General features: G+C 36.3%; 1 protein-coding gene across 1 annotated transcript in view; it reads right to left on the reverse strand.

Moving 5' to 3' along the window:
* Positions 1 to 11,733, reverse strand: part of XIRP2 (xin actin binding repeat containing 2) — a 43,197-nt gene extending 31,464 nt beyond the window's left edge. The window contains exon 1 of the mRNA XM_056349100.1: positions 11,596 to 11,733. Within this exon, the coding sequence (XP_056205075.1) occupies positions 11,596 to 11,733 (138 nt within the window). The remainder of the gene's footprint in view (positions 1 to 11,595) is intronic.
* Positions 11,734 to 12,448: the final 715 nt, after the last annotated feature.

The raw sequence follows: 12,448 nt of genomic DNA on the forward strand, positions 1-12,448 counted from the left end.
GGCCACAGTTAAATAATTTGACAGTGAGCAAACATGTTTTAATGAGCTTTTTTTCAAGTGTGCGATACTACAGTGATGGAGCAACATAATTTAAAGTAGGCCAGCTACAAAATCTGGAAAAAGCTAAATCAAGTTAAAATTTATGAAAACTACAAAATAAAAAACTTGGTAGAAGTAAATCTTACTACAGCTTTTTAAAGCAAATTGGAAAAAATCACATATAAATCAAATAATTTACACTAAGTTGGTACTAGAAGTCTAGACATAATCACTGGCAACACATTACCAGCAAGACGTGCAGAATAAGAAGTCCAGATCTGAGACAGCTGTGTTTAATGTAAAATATATTAGAAAGAGGAGCAACAAAAGACTAGAGAGGGTACAGGCAGCATAGGTTTGTAGCCAGCATTAACAGGCCACAATTTTCAGGCTTTGGTCAAGTCCCGGAAACTGTTTCTAAACCAGTGTGATTAGTAACCAAGAATAATGTTAGAGATCTTATTCCAAAATCATGACCTGTGGCAGCATAAAATGCGATTTCACCACATAGAAGGCACAAATTAAGATTTGAAACATAGCAAAAATTAAACACAGTAGCTTTCTTCTTCTATCTCCTCTTGCTTTTTTTACTTTTTTATTTACATATATCAAACATTTCAATCCAATATGATGACTTGTCCTTTCTATTTTTTTACCACAACATATATTTTTTAAAAAAACACCAACTTTGTAAATAATCCTACTCTTTTTTTAGTGCAATATATTTTTATTTAAAGCTTCCACAATAAAGCTAGTACCCTCTTTGCACTGTAATTGTATACTCCTGTATACTAAATTCCCATATCAGCTCTTGTTCTTTATTATCTTTTTTTTTCCTCTTACATTGCGTATTTAGGGATGTAATTTTATAACTCACAGTGTTTTCACCCTTACAGGGGAAGTTTAAGAACCATTATTACCATCAGTGCTGCTTTTAATAGCAGGTATAGGACTGGAAAAAAAGTTAGTTATTTGGGGGTTCATGAGAGCGTGTGTGGGTTTGGGTTTTTCTTTCTTGAAATTTCACTGACAATATATGCTTTTTTTTGCATACTTTGGTGCTGAAATTTGCTTAGATTCAGAGGCATATCAGTTTAGACCTCTTAATGTTCTTAAAATATCTCAGTGTATGTGTCTGCCTTTAAGCAAAACAAAACAATGATTTTGGAAGTGGTTTTTCCTAATATAATCATTTTGTCTCGTATTGCTGCAGACATTTGCATTCTGTTGTCACTTTCTATTTCATGATTTTTGTAATTATTTTAAATAGCTGGAAATTATTAGAAGTATGTTGTGGTGTGAAACAAAACAAAAATAACAAAGCAGAAACAAAAGTACTAGCAGAGTGGGGAAGCAAATGACTCACAAAATGACTAATATTTCTAGTTCTTAGTAGACACTCTATTTTAGCTGCATATTCTCATGTACACCAATCTTCTCCCTTGATCCTCCACTTCGCTTCCTTCCAGAACACCGCCTGGCTTCTAAGACTTGATAATTTTCCAGTAATACTGAGCATGCTAGTTCCCAGAGTCCACTGATAAAGGACAGAAGCATTTTCCTTCAGTTCTTCAAGAAACTGAGGCAGATCCCTCTGTTGTAGTCAAGAGCAAAAAGGAAAATGCACAGGCTTAGTCTAACTAAAGACAATCTTTCCCTTAGTGAGAGCTCCGACTAGTTGACACATTTTAAAGTCTTGAATGTGTTTCTTTCCATTAAACATATTAATTAAAAAAACTTTAACAAATGGTGGTGGGTTTTTTTAGAATTAGCAATCTGATAATGCTTCTAAAACGACAGTAAGCATATGCGTTCAAGTGCCCATAATTTCTCATTTATTCTGTGATAATAAAGGGCATATCCTACATAATTTCCTCTGCACATCACCGGAGACATACATGCTGGGAACATTTGGTGAAGTCTACAATACTCCTGAATTTAAAATTCCTTGTAAACTTGTTCTCAGTGAGCTAAATTAAGATTTACCTCACTGATTTTTTTTGTGTGTGGTTGGTTTTTTTTAACGCAATGCTTATATGGTGTCAAAAAATTATCTTAAGCAAAGGCTTTTTTATCTAACATTGCGTGTTTTTAAATTAGTTTTTTTCTGTACAATATTGCTATCTATAAAAGCTAGTAAAATTATGTATTATCAGCATTCCATATTTTTAAGAAACAGAATTTTCTTTGTTCAGATACTAGGCTGATGTTTGAAAATTAGTAATAAGAGAAAATGAAACAAGCTCTGCAATGGAAGATTAACGAGTGGATAAAGAGGGTATTGAGAATTCAAGATAAGCTGTAAATTATGGTAAATGATGGGGACTGAGAGTGGTCATAACTAGGGAGATTCTCAAAATTAGCATTACTAGACCATTTTCATACCCATGGTCCAGCAGTGATATTTATTATCTGTGACAGAACTTCAAGTAAACAGCTTCAGAGAAAGACAATGCATAACTTGAACGTTCCTGGCTATTCAAGGTTCATGAACTGACTAATCCTGAGCAACATCTACTATTCCAATCTTATTAATCAAGTCTTATGGTTCAAACAAACATACCATCACACCATGACACAGAAGAGAGAAAAAAGAAACAGGGTTAAACTAGGGCGATGATATTTTTGTTTTTCTTTCTCATTTGCTAAATGCCTAGAGATTGCTCAGCTTTGTTAACATATCATGGTACCTCAAATCTAGTCTGCAAACATCGAAAAAAAAGATCCCATCTTTACAGATTATTTTTTTGAAAGAGACAGCAGAGGAAAAAGAAGAGTTGACAAAAGCGGGAAGACACAGAGCTAAAGAAGCATGAAGGGAAGCACAAATGAGACAGCTTGTTTGTGAAAAGGTTGCCGAAAAACTCTCTTCTAGTAAGACAGCTGATGTAGTAAGTTGTGTTTGGCAGGTCATTTATACCTTCCGTACTATAACAGCTCACATTGCCATTTACACATACACTGGAACTACTTGTGCCTTGGACATACAAAGGTGGAAAATATTCAGTGCTGTAATTCTTTCTGAAAACCCAGAGATTGTCCTGCTTTCATGAAGATTCAGAACAGTAGCATGAAACTCTTGAGTATGGTTATTTTTGACCCACTCACCTCAACCTTGTGACAACAACTTCAGAGAACATGTTAAGTCCATTTCTTTTTCCACTAGATACTGTCAGAATAACAGCAATGTTACCAGCTTGTTCTCACAAACGTTGTACAGGTTGGAGAAAAGATAACAGGAATAGACATACTGGGGATTTTATTCTACATATTTAATAGCTTATTGAAATAGTAATTGTGAGTCTGCTTCGGTGCAGGTGCTTATTTGGTGGTAAACATGAAATTGTTCATTTGACATATTGCACATTTACTGTACAACAGTAAGTTCACTGCTATTTAATTTATGGATCTGTTCTCCCCTGCACACCACCACCTGTGGATTTCTTGGACTTTATGTCACAAGCTTATTTCCTTCCTAATCAACTTAACCCAGATGTTATGTTTCCCTCCAAGTGCTGTTTCCCAAGACATGCTAGTAATGGAAGTACTTACTTCCCACCTTTCCACATCACTTTCATGCTTCAAGAATTGATTAAGGTACCGTAGCCAGGTAAACTGTTCCAAATACCAGCAGACAGAATGGCAGTGAAAATATTTTAAGAGTTGTTGCTTTCTGCCACAAGTGACAAATATGTAAGTTACTTAGGATAAGAAGTATTGTCTATAAACTATTGCAAACTAAAGTTAAATTAAATGTGGAGATGAAGTTAAATAACACACTATAAATAAAATACTTTTCCAAACCTTGTTTTCTGGCCACTGACCATGGAAAGGAGCTGTGCCTTTCCAAGTGCTTTATGGTCAGTTTACCACAGAGGTTATCAAGCTCTGATGCCGCTGGCTAATAGGTTGGAAACCATACAACAAAAATAGGCTTTGTTAAAGTGAGGTATTTACTGGCTTATGTGTCTGGAAAGAGAAAAGGTAATTTTTTTGATGACCCAGAAAACAAAGTTCTTTACCCTCAAGATCCAACTGTACAAAACTCAATGGACATCACCTTCAACTTCTCTCCAAATTAAAAGGTTTTAGTTGATTGACCTCTGCAGATTTTAAAATGTTAAAGATTATTTCTACAATGCCCAATTTCTGGGTGATTTCTAAGTGTTATCTTTAAAGAAGAAACCTTTCATGATTTCTTTTGTGTGTGTGTCCCTTTCCTAAGAAAGGCCCAAGGGTTGTTTTCCCCATTTCTCCATTCTCTTGGTGTGGTTGCTTAACAGCACACAGTCGGATTAGAGATAGCATCTGCATATGGAAGGCAGAGCTCCTCTCCTTTTCTCTGCCTGCTGGGGTCTTAAACCAAAGACTAGTCAATCTGCTATAATCCTGAACTTGCAAGAAGGTAATTTCTGCTAAATCAGACCCTAAAGAAATATTAAAAATATCAAATCTCCTAACTGTTCAGAATAAAATTAACAGTTCCAAAAAATGAAATTAGTCAGGTTCTTTCAAAATCTACTTTCTTCTTGTAATCACTACCGCTTACTGTGCACTGTGAAAAGTAAAAAATAAACCACAAATCAACCAACCTACACTCCCCTAAATCCTCCCCAAAAAACAAGGAGTGAGAGCAAAATAAGACAACATTGTATTTCTTTCCATACACCCTAGTGTTCTTTCATTGGTGCCATTTTCAACGTTGCATATAGATTCATACATAGACACTTCTATTATACCCCAAGTAACCTTATATTACAGTATTAGCATATTGAAGGCAAAATCCTATGTGATGCTTTTAGTTCTTTCAGTTTTCCTGAAGTGAATGAGATTCTCCTCCATTTACTCCATTTCCAAATTACAGGCTCAGTTGTTTGAATTTTAGTCAGCACAGCATAAAATAATATTTCTCTTTAGCTTCACTGGTCTTTACTGAAAGAACTAAAGGCAAAACAATGTCCTATCTGCAGTGATACAGGTAGATGTCCTGAAAATATCTCACAAACTGCCAGAAGCCCTGTATCACTAAAAAAGTCTTTTTGGCTATGCAGTTTTCTCACTTGCTAGACTTTTACAACACCTGTTAAACTGCTGTATGTGTATGCAACGTTTTGGGGATACGTTACCATATAATGATGGAAGCATGGTTGCGTTCAACAGTATAGAAAGATATTTAATATTTTGGATGTAATCTTGTAGAGCAAATGTGCTTTGGGTTTTTTTAATGCTTCTATTTAAATGCTTCCCTGTTCCAGAAAGAATGTTCAGATTTTTAGACTGCCTTTCTATGAAACTCAGTCATCCTAAGAAGTAGTGTTTGATGCACTGTCAAAATATTTTTTTCTATTAGCTAACTCTACTCCACAAAAGACTCATCATAATAGATGAAAAGTGCCTCTTGAAATTAAAAATTAAACAGCCAACAAAACAGGAAAGAAGTCTTTTTAAGAGTGGGGCAGAAAGAACATAGGGAATAGAGCCAGAAAATAGACAAAAATGAGACCCAAACCTGAAATTGTTGCGATTTGTTGAGGACAAGTGATCCTAAAAATAAGCTACCCTCATGCGCAGTACATGATACATGATGAATCTTCATGGATTCTGATTAAGCAGTAAGTAACAAGAACACTGTGAAGCAAAAAGTGTATCTATGGAATCTCAGTGCAAAGAAGACTTCATTTGGAAAGTTTAGTGGAGGGCATAGTCCATCCCATCCTGTTCCTTATAAAAATGTAGCCTGCTCAACAGTACTTTACATGTAAATAAGATTAAACACAAATTTAATCTCTCATAAGGGACTAGTGACACAGAAGTTTCAATTTTCCAACTGATCCGTCCTACTTTTTTTCTAGCAAGCTTCCTAGTTGCTGTAGCTCAAACATGAACATCTCCCTGTGAGAAGTGGATGATTCTACCCTTTTAGGGTGAGGTTCTTTTACAGATTGTTTCCTTCGCTTTCCACACAAAGGAAACCCTTCACAAGGGTCTGTTAAAGGGAAATATTATAACTTGTTGTTTGGAAAGCATTCAACTATTTGGTCTAAGCATAGTTGCTTAATAATTAAGCAACTAGCTAAATTAGTGGTGTGGGCCGCTAGAGAAACTAGTTAACAGTGGCGTAGTGGAGAAGAACCTCTGAAATGTTGAATTGTCACAAATGTGAATCATTTGTGCTGGTTTCAAATCCAGTTTTACATAACACCTTGAGGAAGGCAGGTGTGCTCTCCACAACATAGTTACTTCTGAGTTTATATACAATGAAAGTATAAATATGTTATTAACACAGAGAAAACATCTCAGAGGAACTGAAGAACTGCAGTTGATAGGCTGGGATGGAATGTGAATCACTGCCAACTCACTGATTAAACAGGAAGGAACAGCAGTACTTTATAGAAGACTTTTATATATATGCGTGTGTGTGTGTATGCACACTGCACTGCACTAGTTCATGGGACCGTTTGTGAACAAAGGAGCTTTACAATGCTCCGTTCCCACCGTTGGAACAGCTGCTTTCCCTGGCATAAAATGTGGAGATTGGTGAGAACTCTGTCGACATGTCCAGTTTCTAGAAAGGCAAAAATTTAATACATCTTCCATACTGTGAAAAGCCAATCCAGTTCAGAGGTGAGTTACACAGGAATAACCAAAGTCGGAGGAGGATTGTGATTTGTAAGGTATTTGAAGAGATCTGATATATTTACTGAGAAAGTAAAAGCACAGAAGAAAAGTTTTCCTTTAAGGGGAAAAAAATAACATTATTTTTTACCAAAACCTGTTCTTTATGATCTACAATTCAAGTCCCATCGATGATGTGGCCTTTCCTAGTTGTGGAATCTTTTGCTGTTAGAAAAAAGTTCATGAAAACAAAGGGGAGGAATGCATTTTTTCATAAAAAGAAAATGAGCTAAGTAAGAGATGAAGCCAAAATCCAGAAGGCTGACCATACAGCACTCCCTTCAATATCAAGTTTTTCAGCAAGGGTAATCGTTTGGCCATCACATGCACTCCTCACTATTTGCTTTCATTCATCCATAACAAAAATACAAATGATGCAAGTGATAACAGGGTACAAAACTGACCTACAGTTGTGATGGGGTTTCTGTTCTTTTCTATATTACGTAGCTTTGCTAAATTAATATAAACATTTCTGAGAGTGTTAAGGGAAAAGAGATGCTGCTTGTTTAAATAATTTTAATGAAGGTCTAACCTTTTTACATTAAACATCTGTTCCCTTCATTTTCTTTCTGGCAGCAGTTCATATGTTTTCTGCAAAGGACACAGTTTAATGAACATATACTAGATTATTTAAATGAAATGGTTTTAATGAGTGCTTTGAATATGTTTCTCTGAAAGTAAGCATGAAATTACTTTTTCAGTTGGGATGCTTTAACAGATTTTAAGAAAAACATACATAATAATCACTTTCCAGCAAACACAGGCCTTACTTGCTTTAACATTCCAATGCCTTTGAGTGCTAATAAACTGAAGTATTTGTTTCATGGGAGCGATGTCAGTACAATAAATTGATATTTCACTGTATTATGACTTCCTAAGAAACAGTTTTTTCCTATAGGAAAGGGGAAAATACTTTTCCTTTTAGCAGAATGGAACATCAGTTTATTTTTAAATAATGGAAAGATACGGGCAGGTCTGATACTATAGACTTCCATTAAATGGCTCCAGCAACAGGCTTAATTATTAACTTATTAATACTTCTAAGAAGGAAACACATCCAAGTTTCACTTGGATAAACTGAGATGAAAGTAATTTGACTTTACCAAGTGATTTAGCTTCAAAATTATTAAACTTGGTACCTGACTCTACTTTTTTTTGTAGTCTCTTATTGCAATATGAAGTGTTGATTCCATTCAAATAAATGGGTTTGGTCATAGTTCACCATGTAGCCACCAGGAAGAAAAATATACCGAAGGTCTAAATATATTTGCAGCTGCCTGTAACAATGTCTTTCACTTTTGAACTAGCAGAATATTCTATATATGATTGATTTAATTGTTTAGAAGTCACTTCATGGTTTAACATTATTTGTTTGCCCTGATTTTCCTCTATTGATTTTATACATATAGAAATAAGAGCACTGCAATGGAAATGCAACCTAAATTAGAGGCTTTAGAATTTTTAAGCAGTGGTATTTTGCCGCCTTAGAATAAAATCTCTTTTTCCTATGGAATAATGTGATAAGATGGGCTCTGGTCTTGAAAGTCTGATTAGTCAAGAGATAGTCCATTTAAGCAGGGTTACAACAGTTGGCAACCCTTTTCTGAACATAAGGCTAATGAGCACGTTCATTTATGCATAAGGTAACTGTAATATAATTAGCTGGCACTGAGCCTTAAAAGGCATTTTGTTTAAATTTTAAAAATTCCACTGTGATTTCTATGTCTTTGAATTAGTTTTACATATAGCCATTTCTAACTTTGTTCTAACCTCCTCTACCACTTCTGGGTGAAACCACTGTAAAACTGTGAAGGAAATGCATCAGCTCATTCTGCATTCTTCACTACTCCTGCCCATGGAAATGCACTATGGCTGAGAGAGAATGAATATTAAGCAATCAGTTTGCTAAAACTTTTGCATAGCTTTGCATTATATTGTGATATAAGTATTTTCTTGTATCATTCATTACTTGATAGAACTATAGTCAAAATGTATCTTCTGAAAGCATACTAAATTGCTGTTGTTTTTCATGACAAGTATCCTATCTCATGGTGTAATATAGAGCTACTAAAATACTTAACATTCATTAATCTTAATAAATGCCTTTGTCACCTCTAATATCTAGGGTCTTTATCATTAACCAGATACACATGAAATGCTTTGCACATTTAAATACCTTCAGTACTTTAATTTATAGTATGATACAGAGTCCAAGCTTTATACATGGAAAGCCTGAGATTGCTTTATCTCATCTGATTTTATTTTATTTTTTTTCTCATGCTTAGTCATTGTTACCAGTGAGGGAATCAGTAATTCCTACATATTTTTTGTCTCATTAGGTCTTGGACATAGATGTTGATGCCGTTGTTAGTACCAGCATGGGTTTGGCTCCAGCTTTTCATGTTATTGAAATAATCTGTCCTTTCACACAACCCCTATGCCTATGGAGCTCGCAAATTTTTTTTAAACCTTGTCAGTTCTGCTTTTGGTTTGTGTTGCCAAGATTTCTAAGTGAATGATCTGAGTTTAAGTATCCATACCTGTTCAGCATCAGAAACTTGTGGTTTGAATGTCTCCATTTTGTATAGGTCCACTTTCAGATTTTTCTTTTTAAGTAAAAGTGTTGAATAATGCCTACATTATGAAAGTCTTCTATGATGCAGATTCCATTTTTCTATATTTCATATTGATTGTATCTTGGAAACCTCAAGATGTTTTACAATGCTGGGGAAATAAATCCTCAAAGGCAATATAAATCTTATTTCCTAAGACAGTTACCTGAACAGGATAACAGAATTCAAGCTTTTCCACTTGAATTCTGAAAAAAGGTCCTGTTCCTCAAGCTTTTCCACCCCTTGTCACTTCCCAGTTTATCTGCACCATCTGCTTTTCTACATTCTTTGCAAGATACTGATCTTAATGGTTGCAATTTCTGCATGAGTTTCAGTGACTTAATAAGAAGGCGGGCTCTATAGAGAGTATACCTCTTTTTTTCACTTCTGGCTGGGCAGAGGAAAAAAAATGATTTTAACTAGAGCTATAATCAAACACATCTCATATGTAGCGCTCTTGGCAAATAAATGCTAAGGAAGAGGTAAGTAACATGTCCTTGATTCTTCCCTCTGGCCCCTTTTACTGAGCCTTTGCTTCCCTTTTGTATCAGAAATGATACATTTTCACTTGAAGGAACACCTAGCAAAAAGAGATACAGTTGGAAATAATTTTTATGAGGTATATCAGTGAAATAATAATACTAACAATCAGATTATAACCTGCATGTGAATTCAAAGCATTTGCAGGTGAGGCAGTAGCAAGTTTTGCAAAGAAACCCTAACAGAGTAATATTTAAAAGGTGTAACAGTTCTGAGGCTGGGAGTAAGGAGCTATTTTACATTGTTGGTAGTTATTGTTTAAATAAAGGTCTCCAATCCTGTCAAGTGAAGAATGCTGTTTAAGTCCAAAAAAATATTCTTTCTCACTCCATAAGGAGCTCTTCGTATCAATAAGATTAAAAAAGAACCAATTTGCTCCTACAAGAATGATGTCTGCAACAATGAAGGTACTGCTTCATAGGAAAAAACATTTATTTTGCTATTATTAAAAAATGACCAAGTTAGACCAACCAAAAAGGTCTCTACCTCAAAATCATTTAAGTATGCCACTTAGCAGCACTCTATGACTCCTTTATATGGTCTTATAAAGTGCTCAATAATCCCATAAAGTTTTAACCTTTATTTTATTGGTACCTGCACATTTTGTGTTATGTGTCTAAAGCCAATGAAAAGATTTTTTCATGAATCACATGAATTTTTATTTTACTCTTCACATAAAAAAGCTTTCTAATATCTTTTAACAGTAGGATTTTTGTGTATGAATTATATGATGGTCAGCATACATTATTCTGAACTGTAGTTTCTGGACCAGAAAACCATGTTTAAATCACTCTGGGCATTAAAGTTAAATGGGTAAATGACTGACTACATGGATTGGCAGGATTATCCTGCAGCAGGTAGAAGGTGGTAGAACACAGAGTTGTGACATTGAGTTTTAGTATATCTTTGATTGAGATGGGGCAAAAATTACTCAAAGAGGATTTTTTATTTATTTATTTATGGGTTTGGTTTTTTTTTAAGCTGATAATTGAACAAGATGTGAGGAATTACAATGTGAAAGGTATAAAATTTTCCCATCAGAAACAAAAACATGCATGGACATTTTCGTTTTCATGCAGCAGACTTTTTAGCCACAAAGCCAAATGAAATTGCCCTAATTAAGATTACTAATAAACTTTCCAGTACCCTATATGTCTCTGAAGCACTTTTAAAAAGAAGTCTAGCTTCTGCCCAGATAATTACAAGAAATCACAGATATTTCTCAGACAAAAATCTGGTGACAAATAAAGGTTGGAATTTGTCCAGGCCTGTCATGTTATGCCAGTGAAAGCCAATGGGTGAAGTGACAGCAGGTTTCTCAGTTGAAGGCATGTCAAAACTGTTCTACAAATAAGAAGCAATTGCTTCAGAAAGTTTTAGAGTGTTTTTAAATAGTTTCATTTGGGATTTCTTCTCTCAGGCCATAATATCTTGTTTTTTTCGCAACCTCCACACCCCACCCCAAAAGCACTGGCCAAGCACAATCACGCACCAATTTACTGACAGATAGTGGCAGTCAGCAACCATTAAAATGATCCAGACCGATAACATTATGGAATAAGGAAAGCTATACAACATTTAGTATCAATATACTGATCCAAACTGTCCACAGGACCTCTGCAGGACCTGTGGCCAACACTGCCCATCCACAGTGAGGTATGAGGCTGGGGAAACCACCCTGCAGCCTGTCTCCATTCCTTCCAGGTGTCCACCCAGCCCAGGCACTTACCTTCTTGCCACCCAGGGCCTCAAAGTGGCTCCGCAGCTCCTCCACAGTGCTGGGGAAGTGCTCGATCTGCTGAGGACCACCTAGGGTCTCCTCTTTGAACACACCTGCCCTCCTGCTGTCGGCTGGCACTTTCTCCATGGTGCTGCTCCAGCTGACCTTTTCCAGCACCAGGGACTGTGGGGCTGGCGAGTATTGGAGTGTCAGGCCAGCTCTTGTAGCATTGGTGGACTCCCATCTTTGCTTGAGGAGCTCCACAGAGCCCTTCTGCAGGGGCAAGTATGCCAGCTCCAGTGTGCCCTGCCAATGTAACATATACTTGGGGTTAGGGCCAGGTGGCACCTTGCTGGCAGAGGTCACCACATGGTGGCTAGGGGGACCCTCACAGATTGTGGGACAGGCCAGGGCATGGGCTGGCAGCTGGTACAGAAGCCACTTCCTAATGGAAAGTGAGATTCAGTAAGACCAGAGCCAGTAAGAGTCAGTGAAAGGGTTTAGTGTGTTCATACAGCAGGATGTTAATGAAGATTGAATTAAGGGTGGTGTTCAGATATTTCATTTTTAAGCTTGCCAGCAGAATTGCTATAAGGAATGAAAAAGCAGCAAGCACACAATTAGGGAGAATTTCAAACAAAGTGGGGCTAATGAATGACTGCCTCGTAATCAGTGTGTGCTGCACTGAAAGGTGTTATGACAGGTGACTGCTGGTTTCTTTTAGATTTGATACAGCTGTCAGTATTCTAGAGTGAGATACAGCATTTTAATGCAGCCAGGAGACAGGAGGGCTACTGCATTAGCTGTGAGAGTACTTGGATAGTCTGGAAATGTATCCCAGTACAGTGCTCCTAATTGCACT

This window comes from Falco biarmicus, chromosome 8, assembly GCF_023638135.1.
Source record: "Falco biarmicus isolate bFalBia1 chromosome 8, bFalBia1.pri, whole genome shotgun sequence".
Taxonomy (NCBI): Eukaryota; Metazoa; Chordata; class Aves; order Falconiformes; family Falconidae; genus Falco; species Falco biarmicus.